At 35.2% G+C, this 19839-nt stretch overlaps 1 protein-coding gene across 2 annotated transcripts in view; it reads left to right on the top strand.

The window, feature by feature from the left end:
* The window catches only part of eps15l1b (epidermal growth factor receptor pathway substrate 15-like 1b), a 48535-nt gene extending 40853 nt beyond the window's left edge, over positions 1 to 7682 (top strand). The window contains exon 24 of one of the 2 annotated variants that reach the window (XM_051700877.1): positions 6223 to 7682. In XM_051700877.1, the coding sequence (XP_051556837.1) occupies positions 6223 to 6363 (141 nt within the window). In that variant the 3' untranslated portion in view covers positions 6364 to 7682. The remainder of the gene's footprint in view (positions 1 to 6222) is intronic. The other variant, XM_051700878.1, reaches the window with a different exon arrangement.
* The last annotated feature ends 12157 nt before the right edge of the window (positions 7683 to 19839 follow it).

Below are 19839 nucleotides of genomic sequence, written 5' to 3'. Positions count from 1 at the left end.
TATTTATTTTTTATCCCCTTTTCTCCCCAATTTGGAATGCCCAATTCCCACTACTTAGTAGGTCCTCGTGGTGGCGGGGTTACCGCAATACGGGTGGCGGAGGACAAGTCTCAGTTGCCTCCACTTCTGAGACCGTCAATCCGTGCATCTTATCATGTGGCTCGTTGTGCATGACACCGGAGACTCACAGCATGTGGAGGCTCATGCTACTCTCCGTGATCCACGCACAACTTGCCACGCGCCCCATTGAGAGCAAGAACCACTAATCATGACCACGAGGAGGTTACCCCATGTGACTCTACCCTCCCTAGCAACCGGGCCAATCTGGTTGCTTTGGAGACCTGGCTGGAGTCACTCAGGACTCCACTGTATTTTATTTAAAAAATGCTATATTTTTTTATTATAATTTAAGTATGTTATACATTGTGTACACAAAAAAAGTTTAAAAATGTTACAATATAAATTGGTTATAGTTTTTCCACAAAAAAAGCTGTTTGTTTACAGTAGGACCATTTAAACGACTTCACGAATAAATGTTAGAAATACTAAATCATAATCTAAACTACATGATTTTTTTTTTTTTTTTTAATTAGTTTATGCATGCAAATGCACTTTTCCTTACTGTAAAGTGACGTCACTGACAGAGCATCTCCACGCACGGCTCATATATCCGTTTAATCGACAAGAATATTTGTCGATAATTTTTTTTTTCTATTACTATCAATTTTATCGATTAGTTGTTGCGGCACTACTAAAACCCTTTTGATCTCTAAAACCTCGAATAATCATAACTCTTGTGGTTTAAAAAGAATTCACTGTGTTCATATTTTAAATAAACTTGAGTGACCTTACAAACACAGCATGACAATATGACCTCAGAATGACTCTTCAATCGTGAAAAGTGAGAAGCTTTTACCAAAGCACTTCCTGTTTTCTGAAACACAGTGGCAAGCAACTGCATTCACCACAATGCCACCATTGTTTCAAGTTCTTTGTCAATTTCTGTATGCTTTTTGAACACAAATACAGTGGAATCAATTTCACTAGGAGTAAATTTGTGTCTTAAAATAGCTTTATACGTCTACAATGCTCATCCATACTACTTAGTAGTACAAGTGAGACCACTGAATTATGTTTGCATCATAAAATTATGAATTCCAGGACTGCAAAAATGTATGGAACTGAATTAAGTTGCTCAGCTCTAAAATAGCAAGATATTAGTATCTGTGAGTGTTTGTGTAGAGTAAAACCTACTCGCAAACCATTGTAAATAAAAGTAAAATCAATCCGCCTGTTTGTTTGTTGATTAGTATACGAGACATTTGTATACTAATATGTTTAATCATTTCAATCTATTCATTGAAAGAGATTGGTACCTGACATATAAATAGAAATTCGCCCAACAAAATTTTTTAGGATTTTATAAAATCCTTTTAATCACAGACACCTGGGAATGTACTGGAAAAGCGACATTAAGATTACACAATTAAGTGCTGAAAAAGAGTGGTTTATTGTTAGTTCATGTTAACAAATGCAACCTTAGTGTTCTTGTAAACTCTGTTTTAGTTGTGCATCTAATTACACATTGTTGAAATTTACTGTACGCATTTGAAAGATGCTTTTATCCAAAGCAACTAACAAAGTATTTAGGATGCATTCAAACATTTAATCAAATTATTTGTTCCCTGGAAATTTAACTCACTACCTTGGCATTTGAGCTATAGGATCCTAATTTAACATTGCACAGTTAACTGTTTTGCATGGCAGCAATGCCGCGTTTGTGTGCGTGTGCCATTTTTGCACATGTTGTGCATGTTGCATGGCCTGTGTGTTGTGTATGCAGTGCTTTCTTATGTCTTTAGAACTGTGCTGTAATTTGTTTTTCTCCCAGGCACTGAACATATCAAGGTAAGGTGATACAGAGGTCTGCCGACCACATCTGAGCGCTCTGCATGTGTTTGTGTAAACCATAAAACAGCTACTCCACCCTGCGTGCACACAAATCCCTTTCACAAATCACTCTGAGAAATCACACAAAATATTGAAGCTCTTCAAAACATCGTCAGCAAATGTAAAAGCCAATCCTTCAACTATAGTGTGAAAAAAAAATCAAATGTTTTAGATATTAAGTTCACACTAATAAAGCGATTTAAGCATGAAGATTAATTCAAAGAAGTAGCAAATTATTTTCTCATTTTCAATGGCCCCAAATAGTATTTGGATGCTTAAGTCACACTTAAAAATGTCTGAATGGCATTGCATTACACCATAAGATGTCAAAGTGTCATGCATTTTAAAGAAAGATAACATGAGCATGCATTTCAAATAACAATTATTTGGACACTTAAGTTACACTTAAATATCTACATTTAGATGCATTACCAAATTTAAATAAAAAATATGAAAGCAAGTGTTATCTGCATTATCTAACTGTTTAAAATGACACTTTAAGCCACTGATGTCAAGTTGATTTTTAGTTGTTTTTGCTAAATGTTTTGTGTTAAAAGTGTGCTCATGCTATCATAAAATAAATGACTTTGGGGTCATTCTGTGTCAAATCATCCAAAAGGGCCCCAGCTAAAAACAATTTGTTTTTGATCTTTTTTTTTCTTTTTTTTTTATTGGTGAAAGATAAACATAAATAATGATAAAAGCCAAAATATCAGATACCATGGATCAATAATTACTGAATAATCCATTATTTTGTAGAACAGGGTCAAAATTACAATTTTCACCTGCAGTTTGGAGCAAAACTACAGGTACAAAAAATAACCTTGGAAATGTGACAGCAACATGAATGTATTTTTACACAGAGATAAGCAGGTCTATTACTCAAATCAGTCAACTTCAGCACCCTTTGTTGCATTATAAGTCAATGGTGTGAGTCCAAAAATGGGGAAAAAAAACACTTTTTTTGTGTTGTTTTTCCAAAGTTGGAGTGCCTAAAACTCCAGAAGTATTAAAGATATCTTAATTTTCTTTTAGATTCTGGTTCAGAATAAACGTAACTTTTTGTATTTCCATTTTTAAGGCCCTATATGGTTCAATCCCAGAGATATGGGGCTCTCAATGTGGCTCAGTGCCTAAATTTCAATTTTACCCATTTTCAATGATCGAAAACCAAACGTGGGTCACATGGTATGAAGCTTGTTTTTATTGTACAACAAAACAAAGGCCTGAAGTACAAATAATGTTAAAAGTACACATGTACAGTACCTTTATTAATTCACATAAAAACAATAAGGTCAAAATCTTTATTTTTTATGAGTCTAAAAAGCGAGATATATGGCTCTTTAGTTAGTGCAATAAATTTATCTAGCTTTAGTGTTCAGAAATGCAGGTCTGCGAAGCTCTGGCAACACTGGCATTTAATTCAACAAGGAATGCTGAAGTCAGTGGATTTTAGTAATAGACCTACCTATCTCTGTGTAAAAAAAAAAATAATGATGCCGCCACATTTCCAAGGTTATTTTTTTATATATAGATTTTTGCTTCTAAGTGCTTCAAAATTGAAGGCGATTTTTGTCATTCTGACCCCCCTCTACAAAACAATGGATTACTCTGTAAATATTGATCCATGACATTTACTATTTTGGCTTTTGTCATCATTTATGCTTATCTTTTAGCAGTAAAAAAAATATATATTTCTGAAACTAATTTCTGAAATTTGGTTGATTTGACATGAAATAGCCCATTTATTTGGCATCTTTAAGTGTGGCTTAAGTGTCCAAATACTTTTAAGGAGCCACTATAGTGTTTTATAGAGGATTTCTCAATGTAATTAGGCAGAAGTTTTGTAAATGATCTCAAACAGTGGATTTTTTTTGAATAGGTTCATCATAATTTGACTTCATTCATTACTGTATGTTGGGTCACAGGTATGTTACATTTGACCGCAGCTAAAAGCTTCACATCTTTGTTTTTTTCTTTGCATTTAATCACTGGTTGCGCAACAAACGATGATGTTTGGTCTGCTTTTGATCAATTAAAAAAATCAGATATTATGTCATTTTTACTCAGATCACTTGTGCTTGTGAAATGATTGATGCCTATTTAATTCACCCTGTTATGTAAACTGATGTAAGCAGTAATTAGGGCTGGGCGATATAACGGATATTCACAAAATATTTGCAATGCTTTTTGTTTGTGATATCAAATTAAGCGAAATTGTGAATATTATAAGGTTTTTAATGCACTGTATATTTGGCCATTACGTTTCTTAAAGAGCATGTCAAACGATTAGTTTCGTGATCCTTCAGTGTCTCGCGACTAGCATCCATAATTACATTTACAAAAGTTACAACAGTTGGTAAGTTTGATAAAAAAAAATTTTTTTTTAGGGCTGTTGATTTAATGCGTTAATTCAGTGCAATTATTGAAATTAAAAAATAACGTGTTAAAAACAACCCAATTAATCATGTCCCCGGACCATAATAAGGAATATTCCTACCAATGGACAATTCAAGCTTGAAGTACCACCTGTTTTCTCCAGGGGGCAGTAAGCGAAACTCCAGCTGTATAGGCAACACGCAGTTTATACAGAGAACAAACCACACTTACCGACAGCAGACAGCACAAGGTGAGAACACGTTCTTGTGTACAAACACAGCTTGATGGAGCGCAAATCTGAACCCAGGGATCTCAAGACATATTTTTTTAAACTTGACACAGCCACCCAAAAATTGTATGTTTATGACACGATGCAACTAAAGTGAGACGCTCCAAAAGCATCCGTCTGACGCAGGTGTACATTGACACGTCCTTAGAAAAGCCCTCATAATAAATCTCGGACTGATTGACGAATTCAATTGCTAAATGGATTGCTGTGAACTGTAGACCAATGATTGTATTATGTTCAATAATATGCAAATAATCAATATATTGGATTCTAAAGCCAATTTTTGTTTTGTCATCAATGTTGTACTTGTCTGTTACAGTAGTGTAATGCATTTTAATTATCTGAACTATTATTTTTAGTAAAAAAAAATATATATATATATATATATATATATATACACAGCTATTTATAATTATTTAAATATTATAATTATTGTTATTTGAAGGGCTTTCTCAGCAAAAAATTACATTTACCATGTAATTAATTCGATAAAAAATCGTACTCGATTGACAGCCTTATTTTTTTTAACGAATCAATTCAAAACTCTGATAGAAGTATTCCTCACTCAAAATTGACTTTTTTTTCAAATATTAAAATGTTTTATTAAAAATACTATATGGGTATTTCTCCAATGTCTGGCACTTTCACGTCCCAGGGGTTGATTTTTCTTAAAACAAACAGATTTCAACTTTTTTTCTTTTTGTTATATAAAGGTCACATTAACACCAAATTGAAAGATTTATACCAGGCAATCATCATTTATTTTTGGTACTTCTCTAACGTCTTTTAAGTAAAGATTTTACTGTTTTAGCCTTTTACTAGACCCAGACTTTCAATATTAAACTATAAAAATACAAATTATTACATTTAAAACTATGATAATGTAAACAAAGAGTTAAATAAATATAAACCGTATAAATATTTATTGTGTGAAAAAGATTTATACCAATTTTAAAAAGATTACGACTCACACAGTTGAGGCAATTTTGCCGCTAACAACGTTTTTTCAAAAGTTAGTGTACTACTAAGTCGACGAAATTTACCTTGATTTTTCTTAGTTTGCTCTAAACATCATTTATCTGATTTCCTCGCAAGCATGCTCTCCACTATATCACTTTTTATTTGCCGTCATTTCCAATCAAGCTGTAATTTTGCCAAATTACAGTAAGAAAGTGTGTGTTAGCAATGTTAGCTATGCAGTTAGCATTAGCAAGACAAAGTAGTCGGCCAAATTTATTTCCATCAGCGTCATTTCCACCACAGAATTTTAATAATACAATATACAATTTGAGATGTGCTAGAAATGACACTGGTGGTAATAAAAAATAAAATAAAAAACATTGTACTGTATTTTACTTTTTGCGTTAAATCTATTTGGCAACAGTAGCTGTTTGGTTAAAATTAAGGATCCTCTGATTTTACTAAAATATTTTAAGCCTTTACGAAGGACGTACACACACACACACATATATATATATATATATATATATATATCGTCATGTTTTTAAGCTATATCGCCCAGCCTTACCAGTGATGCAATCTGTTGTTTGTGTTTGTGATTTAAACGTTCCTACTATTGTACTGATATTTATTCTCCGGTTCAGTTCGGAAGTGAGACGCAGCAGCTGGAGTGGGCCAAGCGAGAGAGCCAGCGAGAGGAAGTGGAACGTATTCAGAGGCTCCGCCTACAAGAACAACAGGACCTGGAGCTGGCTCTCGCCCTCAGCCGAGCTGAAATACCCTGAACGATAAACTGTTACATTCCCAAAGCCGAGACTGACACCACCACTTTTGAATGGAGGTTTGGAGTGAGGCTGCCTCAATCACAAGCTCTTTCTGATTATCACTCAGGTTTGCTGTCGCTGTGCCTCATGATGTCACTCGCACATTAAAACCAATCAGCACTCAAAGATCCCTGGACCGATGAGGTGCACCAAAACAGTCTAATCACCCAAATATTTTAACACATAAACCAAAGGTCTGTGTATCTAAGTGACCCATGAAGATACAGATTAACTGCATTGTCATGCACTGAAGGATGATGAATTATGCTTTTTGAAGTCTATATATATATATATATATATACAGCTTTTACCAAATACTGTAGGACCAGCAGGTAGGCAAGATGCAGACCTCTTAAGAAAACACACGATTAAAGATATCTGATATCATCAGAAATTGCACAAACACGTCTGTGCTTACATGCTGTATGTACCGGGGTAATCCCAATAGTCCCAATAGTAAATATCAAATCCTTCAGTATCTACCTTACCCTACTTATGCACTATGCATGTGTTGATATACTGAACGTTATCGAGTGTTATTAGACACATTATAATCCAATGATCTATTCTTTTCTTCCGAAGGAAAATCACAAACTAGTTTTGTGTTTTGCACTATTCATATTACACTTGAAGAATAGAAGAATATCTTAGCTCGGTGGTCAGATCTTTGAAGCCCCAAAAAGCACATAAAGGCTGCACAAAAGTAATCCAGGGGTTTAATCCATGCGTTCTGAAGCGATTTAATCATTTTTGGGTGAGAACAGACCAAAATATATCTCCTTTTTCACTGTACACCTTGCCAGTCTCTTGGCACGATCATGATTTCAGGCTCGATTACACTTCCTTTAACGCCATCTAGGACTGTGCTTTTGTCGTACCTTCAGAAGACTTGGAATATGACATGACGGGCGAGTTGCATGGACTACTTTTAAAGACCACTTTTGGGTGCTTTTTTAAGCTTTAAAGTTAGTCACTATCAATGACCATTGTATTGACATGAATTTAAAATGTAGCTTTTGTGTTCCACATAAGAAACGTCATTACAACATGAGTAAAACACTGACAATTTTCATTTTTGGGTGAGCTATCCCTTGAAAGTCTCTACAACAGCTTCAGACCAAATCATTCAAACCAGCACTCCTGAAAAATCTCTTGCCTTAGCCAAATTTTGAGTAATTTCTAGTTTGCTGCTGCAAAAATTATACTGACATTTTTAAATTGATGTTTGGGGAGTAAGCTTTCTAATGGGTTATCTAAATTTATTAAAGCATTATACTGTATATTGTGCTTTTTCCTTTTTAAGTATTCATATTTATTGCATTTGTCATATTCAACACTAAAATCCACAGGTTATGGATTGTTTATATGTTAGAGAAGTAAATTCTGGTGTTTGGTTTTAATTTTCTGTCTTTTATCATCAATTCTACTGACCTTAAAGTTTCATGTGCTTTTGTTGTTTTAATTGTGGAAGGGATGAAAATGAATTTTAAGTGTGATGCTTTTGAACATTTTATTAAATGTCAGACATATATTTATGTGCATCCAGTGGAGATTTTTTTTTTTCCCCCAGTAGTTTTTTAATCTTTTGAGGCTCTCAACCAAAATAGTGTCATGAAAACTCGAAATATGTTGTATGAGATATCGTATGACTCTGCTTATGACTTTTATTCCCATAGAGACCAGCCAATCAACAAACAGAATTTTAAATCGACACAATATTGGCATTTATTATTTAAGAAAGGAATTGCCAGTAAATACATTTTGTTACTCAATTCCATATTTATTTCTGCAATACACATGACTGATGCATGTCAATAACCTGTAATACGCAGGACGGCCTGTGTAGCTCAGCGAGTATTGATGCTGACTACCACCCCTAGAGTCGGGAGTTTGAATCCATGGCGTGCTGAGTAACTCCAGCCAGGTCTCCGGTTGCTAGGGAGGGTAGAGTCACATGGTGTAACCTCCTCATGGTCGCTATAATGTGGTTCTCGCTCTCACGTGGGGCGTGTGGTGAGTTATGCGTGGATGACGCGGAGAATAGCGTGAAGCCTCCACATGCGCTACGTCTCCGCGGTAACGCGCTGAACAAGCCACGTGATAAGATGCGCGGATTGACTGTCTCAGACGCGGAGACAACTGAGATTCATCCTCCACCACCCGGATTGAGTCACTACGCCACCACGAGGACTTAGAGCACATTGGGAATTGGGCATTCCAGATTGGGGAGAAAAAGGGGGAAAATAAAAATAAATAACATGTAATACGCTTCCCTCGCCTCGTTCCAAACCCTGATGTTTTCTTTCTTTCGTGATGCACAGAAGTTGTTTTTCATGGTTTGTGATTAATCTTAGGAAAAATCATAATAACATCGTTCGTGTGTTTATTTTTCTCTATGGGAGTAAAAGTCGAATGTTTTTGTACGAGCCAACTCGTACGATTTCTTATGATTTTGCCATCTCGTATTATCATCAATACGACTTGTCATGAGGTAGAGTTGCTCCCAACAGTCTTTGTCGCATTAAAATCATGTGTAATGGGCAGCAACTTAAAGCCATAGTAACAAATTACTTTGTCAAATTGGAAAAAGAGACATTGTTTTTTACAGGCATGATTTGGATTAAGTTACTGTAGCTTTTCTTACCACGGCAGTTTTAATTAAAATAGAAAATGGGAATGATACAAGAAACTGTACGTGAGATATTACATCTGCTTTTCAAATGGCTAAGTTAATAGTGAGTTTATGGCCAATTGCCCCCAGCTTCATTGGTTGCCAAAACAATCAAACAGTTTGCAGTCGAATGCGGTACAAATCTCAGCAGAACGTTCTGTTTGCACCTGTTCCACATCACTAGAGAACTTCAGGATTTAAATGTTTCATGTCTACTCATATGCTGGTTATTACTACTAATCACTTGTGGTATTTTCTTTAGTTAAACTCCAGTGAGTGATCATATTTTTGCTATAGTTTTTAATTAAATGATAGCTGTTATATAGGTAAAGTGAATACAGTAAAACCACAATGGCCTACATTCAGGCAAGAGTCAACTACTATATATAATAAAGGTAGATTTTAAATGAAAGATTGAGCAATGTTCTTGGACAATTTGGGGGCAAGTTGCTACATTTTAAATGTCATACTATACTTATACTTTTTAATTTCAATATTTGTTGGCCAAAACAATGGTTTGAACGTTTTTTTTATGTTTCATATTTGTTGTATTTTTTAAAATTTTGCTAATAAGCCAATTATAGTCTATTTAATGGAAGGTTATATTGTGACAACTTACCCCATTTAGTATGACAACATTTCCCAAACAACAGCAATAACTGTGGAAATCATTTTCAAAAGTTTTTTTGTGGCCAGTAGTTAAGGTATGTGCATATACAAAATGATTGTATACAGATTATTCTTAATAACTAATAAGCCGGTGTCACTTTGCATGTAAACACCTTTACCGGTGTTCTTATCCAACGTGCTTAAGCACTGTGTGCATGTCTCAAGCACTTTTGACATTTAATCATGTACAGGATATAAATTATAAATATCCTCATTTTAAGATCAGAATCGCTAAAAGGATATCAGATCACACATCATTTCACAACAGATTGTATTTTATATACATAATTATGTTTTCCCACATACCAATTTATATTTATACAGATGAATATGAATATGCATGAGGCACAATCATCATGAGATCGGTTAGAGCTCAATGCAATTCTAGTAAGAATCAACATTGTAGAGCTCTGAAATTACATTTTTATTGTAAATGTTCAATGACAGAGCTAAATGCAATTCAATTCAATTATAGAGCTCATTAATTGGAATTCTTATTAAATAAAATGCAATTGCAGAGCTTTGTAATTCAATCAAAGAGCTCTGCAATTGCATTCTTATTAGTAAGAATGTAATTGCAGAGCTCTGTTATTCAATTACAGAGCTCTGCAATTAAACATCTTTAATCAGATTTTTTTTACTAGTAAAAATTCAATTGTAGAGCTCTGTCTTTTGGAATTCTTATTTAAATTTCAGTTAGAGAACTCTGAATTTTTACTAGTAAAATTCAATTGTATAGCTCTCTAATTGGAATTCTTACTAGTAAAATAAATAAAACATCAGTTGTATGTAATTAAAATGAATGGGAGTCAATGAAAACATGATGGGTAAATATACAATTTTAGACCTGTGATTGTAATTTTTACTAGTAAAAATGCAGTTATAGAGCTCTCTAATTGGAACTCTTACTAGTAAAAAATACAATGTAGAGCTCTGTGATTAGAATTCTTACTAGTAAAAATTCAATACTCAATATAGAGCTCTGTGATTAGAATTCTTAGAAAAAACGCTGTATTGAACTCTAACTGGAATTCTTACTAGTAAAAAAAAAATCAGTATAGAGCTCTGTAATTAGAATTCTTACCAGTAAAAATGTAGTACAGAGCTCTGTAATTAGAATTCTTACTAGTAAAAATGCAGTTTTAGAGCTCTCTAATTGGAATTCTTACTAGTAAAAATTCAGTATAGAGCTCTGTAATTGGAATTCTTACTAGTAAAAATTCAGTATAGAGCTCCGTAATTGGAATTCTTACTAGTAAAAATTCAGTATAGAGCTCTCTAATTGGAATTCTTACTAGTAAAAATTCAGTATAGAGCTCTGTAATTGGAATTCTTACTAGTAAAAATTCAGTATAGAGCTCCGTAATTGGAATTCTTACTAGTAAAAATTCAGTATAGAGCTCCGTAATTGGAATTCTTACTAGTAAAAATTCAGTATAGAGCTCCGTAATTGGAATTCTTACTAGTAAAAATTCAGTATAGAGCTCCGTAATTGGAATTCTTACTAGTAAAAATTCAGTATAGAGCTCCGTAATTGGAATTCTTACTAGTAAAAATGCAGTATAGAGCTCTGTAATGAGAATTCTTACTAGTAAAAATGCAGTTTTAGAGCTGTCTAATTGGAATTCTTACTAGTAAAAATTCAGTATAGAGCTCTCTAATTGGAATTCTTACTAGTAAAAATTCAGTATAGAGCTCTGTAATTGGAATTCTTACTAGTAAAAATTCAGTATAGAGCTCCGTAATTGGAATTCTTACTAGTAAAAATTCAGTATAGAGCTCCGTAATTGGAATTCTTACTAGTAAAAATGCAGTATAGAGCTCTATAATGAGAATTCTTACTAGTAAAAATGCAGTTTTAGAGCTGTCTAATTGGAACTCTTACTACTAAAAAATCAGTATAGAGCTCTAATTGAAATTCTTTCTAGTAAAAATGCAGCATAGAACTTTGTAATTAGAACTCTTACTAGTAAAAATGCAGCATAGAACTCTATAATTAGAATTCTTACTAATAAAAATTCAGTGTAGAGCGCTGTAATTAGAATTCTTACTAGTAAAATATCAGTTGTAGAGCTCTGTAGTTAAAATTCTTAATAGTAAAATTCAGTATAGAACTCTGTAATTAGAATTCTTACTAGTAAAAATGCAGGTATAAAGAGTAATTCTGGAAACATTAAAAGATCATTTGGCCTTCCATGTTTTTACTAGTAGAATTTCACAATGATCTGTCATTTAACTATTGTTCAAAATCCAATTACAGATATCTATAATTTCTTACTAGTTGAAATTCCAATTTCACATATCAGCAATGTTCTACTTACTAGTAAAAATTATATTTTTATATCAATAATTACATTGTTACTAGTACAAATATCCATTACTGTTATCAACTATTGAACTATAACTAGTGAACATGCTAAATTGTATATCTGTAAATGTATCTAACATTTTAGATTTGATATATCAGATATCTGGAAATTGATTTCAGATATCATTAAATTGAATCATAGTTTTATATATATATATAACTCAGCAAAAAAAGAAACATCCCTTTTTCAGGACACTGTATTTTAAAGATAATTCTGTAAAAATCCAAATAACTTTACAGATCTTTATTGTAAAGGGTTTAAACAATGTTTTCCATGCTTGTTCAATGAACCATAAACAATTAATGAACATGCACCTGTGGAACAGTCGTTAAGACACTAACAGCTTACAGAAAGTAGGCAATTAAGGTCACAGTTATAAAAACTTAGGACACTAAAGAGACCTTTCTACTGACTCTGAAAAACACCAAAAGAAAGATACCCAGGGTCCCTGCTCATCTGCGTGAACGTGCTTTAGGCATGCTGCATGGAGGCATGAGGACTGCAGATGTGGCCAGGGCAATAAATTGCAATGTCCGTACTGTGAGACGCCTAAGACAGCGCTACAGGGAGACAGGAAGGACAGCTGATCATCCTCGCAGTGGCAGACCACGTGTAACAACACCTGCACAGGATCGGTACATCTGAATATCACACCTGTGGGACAGGTACAGGATGGCAACAACAAATGCCCGAGTTACACCAGGAGCGCACAATCCCTCTATCAGTGCTCAGACTGTCTGTAATAGGCTGAGAGAGGCTGGACTGAGGGCTTGTAGGCCTGTTGTAAGGCAGGTCCTTACCAGACATCACCGGCAACAACGCCGCCTATGGGCACAAACCCACCTTCACTGAACCAGACAGGACTGGCAAAAAGTGCTCTTCACTGATGAGTCGTGGTTTTGTCTCACCAGGGGTGATGGTTGGTCTCAAGTTTATCATCGAAGGAATGAGCGTTACACCGAGGCATGTACTCTGGAGCGGGATCGATTTGGAGGTGGAGGATCCGTCATGGTCTGGGGCGGTGTGTCACAGCATCATCGGACTGAGCTTGTTGTCATTGCAGGCAATCTCAATGCTGTGCGTTACAGGGAAGACATCCTCCTCCCTCATGTGGTACCCTTCCTGCAGGCTCATCCTGACATGACCCTCCAGCATGACAATGCCACCAGCCATACTGCTCGTTCTGTGCGTGATTTCCTGCAAGACAGGAATGTCTGTGTTCTGCCATGGCCAGCGAAGAGCCTGGATCTCAATCCTATTGAGCACGTCTGGGACCTGTTGGATCGGAGGGTGAGGGCTAGGGCCATTCCCCCCAGAAATATCCGGGAACTTGCAAGTGCCTTGGTGGAAGAGTGGGGTAACATCTCACAGCAAGAACTGACAAATCTGGTGCAGTCCATGAGGAGGAGATGCACTGCAGTACTTAATGCAGCTGGTGACTTTTGATCCCCCCTTATTTCAGGGACACATTATTCTATTTCTGTTAGTCACATGTCTGTGAAACTTGTTCAGTTAATGTCTTAATTTGGCACCAACAATCAACTATGTGATTATATAATCAGCCAATTGTGTGGCAGCAGTGCAGAGCATAAAATCATGCAGATACAGGTCAGGAGCTTCAGTTAATGTTCACATCAACCATCAGAATGGGGAAAAATGTGATCTCAGTGATTTGGACTGTGGCATGATTGTCGGTGCCAGACGGGCTGGTTTGAGTATTTCTGTAACTGCTGATCTCCTGGGATTTTCACACACAACAGTCTCTAGAATTTACTCCGAATGGTGCCATAATGTATTTAATTACATTATTGATATATTCTTTCTTTTTTTTCTCACGAGATGAAGCTAAATATGTAGGCTACACAAATTGTGGAATACTGTATGTTGTTAAATGTGTTTTCTCTTGGTATTTCAGACATGAATTTCTGCTGAAACAGAATTTTAGTTTATGTTTGTGCAGTGTGCAAGTATAACAATGTTATTCTGGAGGCATGAGGTGTGAAGCAATTGTAAAATGTAAAGCACACATTTTGCAGTGAATATTAAATACAAATACAAATATTAAAAGAAATGAGAATAAATTAATGTAGCCTATAAACTGAAAGCACTGTAAATCTCAATCAGAAAGTGTTATGATTCACTTGAGGCTTATTTTGTGTTCACATATTTTTGTGGAGGACATAATTAGTTAAATTACATGTGCAGAATTAGTGAAATGTAGTGGCATACATTGCAAGATCGAGCCTCTATATATTTCTAGAAAAAATATGCATGCATTTATTTATTTTATTTATTTATTTTTTTGCAACCCTCCATGTGCAGGAATATTCTGAATAGAATTACACTCTATGAAGTATTTAAACCTCTATGGAGCATTTTAAATATTTTTGGAATAAAGGATTAACCAGATAATTACCTTAATCGGTCATGTGTAATGTGAACAACTTAGTCGAGCTCTGCTATAAAATCGTCACTTCTCTGGTCAGGTTGGTTTATGAATCCTTACGTTGAATTGTGTGAAACATTTGGAGTTAATGTGTTGCAGATCAGACATTTCAAGAAGTGGAAAATGTGTATGATATTCAGTAGTTAATACTCTTTAAGTCTTGACAAGCTTAGATTTATAAGACACACACAGTTGAAGGAGACTGTCTGCAAACGGAGTCAACACATCCCATCTGACCTTGAAATCGCATCGTGTGCATTTTCATTCATATGTTTACACTCTAGTAATATTAGCTACACAGACTCATCATTGCTTTGTAATTTTCTACGTTTATTTAAAATATTGCGTTATACCTGTGCTCATTGGATGATCATTCCTCCTAATATTTTTTCTATTATTCTGATTAATTCGTTATTCATTTGGAAGTCATTATTTGTGCCTTTCCGAATAAGTTATTTGGCATCAGGCACATCCCTTGTAACTAGTTACAATCACATTACATCTGAAATTAACATTGCCAATAGTGAAAACCAAATTACAGAAATAAAAAAAATTAGCCTTTTTACTAGTTTTACTAATTCAGTTGTTGATATCAGGAATAGACGTGCTCTAGTAACAATGTAATTATTGTTATAAAAATAATTGTTTTTACTAGTAAGTAGTACATAGCTGATATGTGAAATTGGAATTTCTACTAGTAAGACATTAATTGGTATTGTGTTCTGAACAGGAGTGAATGACAGATCATTGTAAAACTCTACAAGTGAAAAGGCCTTAACAGATACACTGTATGGCCAGAAGTTTGTGGACACCCCCTTCTAATTAATGAATTTGGTTACTCCATTAAATCCAGTAAAGAAAAATCTTAATGTTTCTTAATGTAATGGCTTGGACTTTGTGTGCTTCCAAATGTGTGGCAACTGTTTGGGGATAGCCCTTTTCTGTTCCAGCATGACAATGCCCCTGTGAACAAAGTGAGGCCCATAAAGAAATGGTTTACTGTGTCTGGCGTGGAAGAAATTGACTGGCCTGCACAAAGCCCAGACCTGAACCCCACTGATCACTTTTGGGGTGAACTGGAACAGCAACTGTAAGTCAGGCCCCATTGACCAACATCAGTTCCTGACCTCACTGATAGCCTTGTGTCTGAATGAGAGCAAATCCCTGCAGCCATGTTACTACATACAGTACAGTGGAAAGCCTTCCCAAAAGAGTGGAAGCTGTTATTACAGCAAAGGGGGAAATTGATGCCTATGGTTTTGAAATCAAACGTTCATCAAGCACATATGGTGTCCACATACTTTTGGCCATATAGTGTATCAGTAGTTATGGAATTTACTATAATCCTATGATTTTAAAGTTTCATGTAAACACGGTTTTCCTGCGTTGTCGGATTTTTGGAATATTAAGCTGATTTATGGTAGTTATAAGTATATAGGTGTGAATGTAAATGTGCTCACTGACTTTCAAAATATAATTATCTTGACATAATCAAGATACTGTGACAACTAGCCCCGTTCTCCCCTATTATTGTGCTCATCCTGATCTGCGGGCTCTGTCTGATGTGTCTGTACGGCGTGGCGCTCTTTATCTCATTCTGTATGTGATTAAACAGTCGGCATCAATGAAGCCTCTGTTTCAGTTAGACTCTATCAGATGTTTGTCTTTTGGAAATGTGCTGTGAAACTCTCGAGCAAATTGCTGTTTTCTCTGGATCTGTTGAGTAACACAAGCTGTAAGAATGAGCTCTGGAGTTTGAGCTGAATGTGAAACTGAGTCCTTGGAAAGATTGAGATCTAAGTGTGAAAATAATTTAACAGCTGCATGAATTTGGGCTTTGGTATGTTAATTACCCCCATTTGAAATAACAGGAAATTCTTGTGAGTTTTTATTTACTGACGACCAGTGAAAGAGCTGATTTTAAGATGACAAATGAGAGTGGCTCAGGTAACACAGAAATATACGGCTCGAGTTCTTTCCTCATTTGTGTTTGTCTTATATTCGATCACTCACCTATACTTAAATATCCACACGTGTGCTTCATTTACAAGAATGTGTGGCAGACATTCTTGTCTAGTGTTTGGATTTAGTGCTGAGTGGTTAAATAGTGAGTTCAAGGATTACGGACAATTTTCAGAGCACACTACCATACAACTCTTACTGTAAAGTATGCATATTTTCTGGCTCTGCTCGGAATGGAATACTATCAGTACTCACTGTATACTACCTACAATTCTTTCAATATAGCAAGCAAAACAGTAAGCTTTATTCTATGATAAATGTTTCAAACAGTAGTACTAATTTTAGCATTATTTAATTAAAATGCATTACATTACAAGAAAAGAATTGATAAGACAATACAAAAAGTGGCTCTAGAATGCAATATATTGTTTATTTGCATATTATTGAACATAAGCCTATCATTGGCCTACAGGTCACAGCAATCCAGTTTGCAATTGAATTCGTCAATCAGTTGGAGATTTATTATAAGAGCTTGTTTAACGACACGTCAGTGTACACCTGCATCAGACGGACGCTTTTGGAGCATCTCACTTTGGTTGCGTTGCATCATAAACCATTTTTAGGATGCTGTGTCAAGTTAAACATAGTTTAATACTTAGAAAAACACTTCTTAAGATCCCTAAGTTCGGATTTGTACATCAAGCTGTGTTTGTACGCAAGAAGCTGCACGTTGCCTCTACAGTGAGTTTCGCTTACTGCCCCCTGCAGAAAACAGGTGGTACTTCAAACTTGAATTGCTCAGGAATCTTCCTTATTACAGTCCGGGGACATGATTAATTGTGTTAATTTTTTTAATGCGTTATTTTTTATATAATTAATTGCACTGAATGGACATGTTAAATCGACAGCCCTAGTCAAAGCATAAACAGTCATATGCACAACTCTTGTGCACATTGGAAAACCAGGTTAGAATGCTGGTAAAGGTGTTTACAAGCAATGCAAAGTCATTGTAATGGGTAAAAATCTCAATCAGTTTATGCTTAAACCGTTTATGACATTATGCTGATAAAGTAACAGTTTAAGGCATTTACATGACCACACACGTTGTCGTTTTATTAAGCTTAATCTGTGCTAGATTGTATATATAAACGCGTGCACTTTGTCTTACCATGACCTTATCGCGTTGCATGTTTAATTTAGCAAGTGGCGAACAGTTAGTTGGTATGTGAAATGGTTATTTCACATTTTTATTCAATTTTGTGTACAAATGTCATAACTTTTGGCAGTGCGATCAAAGAAGTACTCAACACAGAGATGTCCTTTAAATTACAGTAAGCACTGTAAACACCAAGCTCTTTATATTGCCTTGTGAAAATAAGAAAAGTTTGTATTTGTGTTCATGTCAGATTGGTTGTAAACGTTACTATCCTCTGCACACTGAAGTGAAATGAGATTTCTAGAGTTTCGCCTCACTGAGTTGGCTAAAAATAGCCAGGATCACATTTCTGCTTTTCTCTGATGAGAATTTGCGTAAAAGGGAACACTGGTGGTGTTTTCACATGTTATTCACTGAACAAGTGCAGCTCTTAGAAAACTACAATCTTTTTGACATAAAACGAGTCCCATTTGATGCATTTACAATAAAGTGAAAATTTGGACACACCTGTCTGAATGTTTTTAAAGGTTTATCATGGTCTTAAAAACTTTTTGATGCCTAAATGCTTGAAATTAGTTTTGTAGACAAATAAAAAACTGTTTTACACTGTTTATAAAGGATTCCAGGATGCACCTCAGTTAACTGACTTGTTCTAAAATGTGGTAGATAATATAGAAAAACTTGGTTTGTGCAAACTTTTGACTAGAAGTGTATCAAATAAATGTATTCTATATGTATTATTATTTTGGAAAAACACATTAGTCGTCTTATCTAGTCTTTGCGCCCCAAAGCGAAATTATTTGATGTTGAACAAATAGGTTTTATTCCACTATATGTTATGAAATATCTTTCTGTGTCAACAAAGTGACATCAAAGCATTGGCTGTGTGTGCCATTGGAGTCTCTTTGATGTCCGTGTCTCTGGAGTCTGGGATCTTCAGCAGCAAGCCGAGCGCCCCTTCGTCCAGACGTATCTAAATTCTCTCTCTGTAATTATGTAAATGTTGTGTTTGTATTTATAGGCAGAAGCCACAGGCTGCTGGCCTCAACCTGACTCAGCTGGAAAGCATCTTGGTCTAAACTATAATACCGACTCCATAAGCTCGAGTGGGGGGTTCAGGAATAGCACTCGTGTACCCTTGTCCTAACCAACCAAATGCCATGTAATGACCCTCGGTCGCAAAAATGGCTTGAATTTCTGGGGACTTCATTTTCCAAAGTCAGTTCAAAGACGCCCATAATAAGAGACTAGTGGATTGAGCTTTGACATGGAATATGATGTTCCCGTAGCAGCTCGTGCAGAGAAGAATGGCACTAGCAATGCCATGGTCATGGGTTCGATTCCCAAGGAACACACTGGTTGTTATTCAATGGGTTCCTGTTTCTTGTCTACATAGGCAGCTGCATACTATGGCAGCATGCTAACTGTAATGAAGCCTCATAAGTGAGTGATTTGGACTGCTCTTCATAGCAGCAACTCTATATATATATAAGTAGCGCTCCTCACGTGCAGTGCACGAGAGACTCGCAATTGATTTCAATACATGTGATGCAAGAGGAATGACACAATACTCTAATGAGCATAAATATACACAGGGCACACATATTTGGGGGAAAATAGCCAGATTGATATTATTTTAAACTATTTGATTGATACTTTTCAGTATTGAATGGATAACAAGCAGTGAAAAGTAGCGACGCTAACTTTTATTTACATTTTTCAGTAGCTTGACATTAGTTCAGCTATTTTTTTAAATAGCGTTGCTTTTTTTAGTAACAAGTAACATTTTCGAGTAGTGCTGTAGTGTAAAAAAAAAAACGCTTTATTTGTCGCACTGTATTGTACACACGAGGTAGACCGATATATCGGTTTTTACTGATTAATCGGTGCAGATAGTTGCTTTTTGGAAATATCGGTTATCTGCAAAAACAAATATACCTATAGTTGCTGATAGTTTATTTTTATTTTTATTCCTCATCAAAAAACCTCATCTGGTAAAATATATTCAAACAAACCTTTTATCTGTTGAATATATAGGTTATAAAAAGCTTCATTTATTAAATGCATACAGAGCATTTTAATGGAGGCAAGACTCTGTCATTTCAAAATAAGAGTCCCTGGTGTAAAAGTTACATTTTCCAATGAGTAGCGCTGTAGTGTCAAA

Source organism: Myxocyprinus asiaticus, chromosome 6, assembly GCF_019703515.2.
Source record: "Myxocyprinus asiaticus isolate MX2 ecotype Aquarium Trade chromosome 6, UBuf_Myxa_2, whole genome shotgun sequence".
Classification (NCBI taxonomy): domain Eukaryota; kingdom Metazoa; phylum Chordata; class Actinopteri; order Cypriniformes; family Catostomidae; genus Myxocyprinus; species Myxocyprinus asiaticus.
Note: the sequence above shows the minus strand (reverse complement) of the source record. Positions and strands in the feature narration are given on the sequence as shown.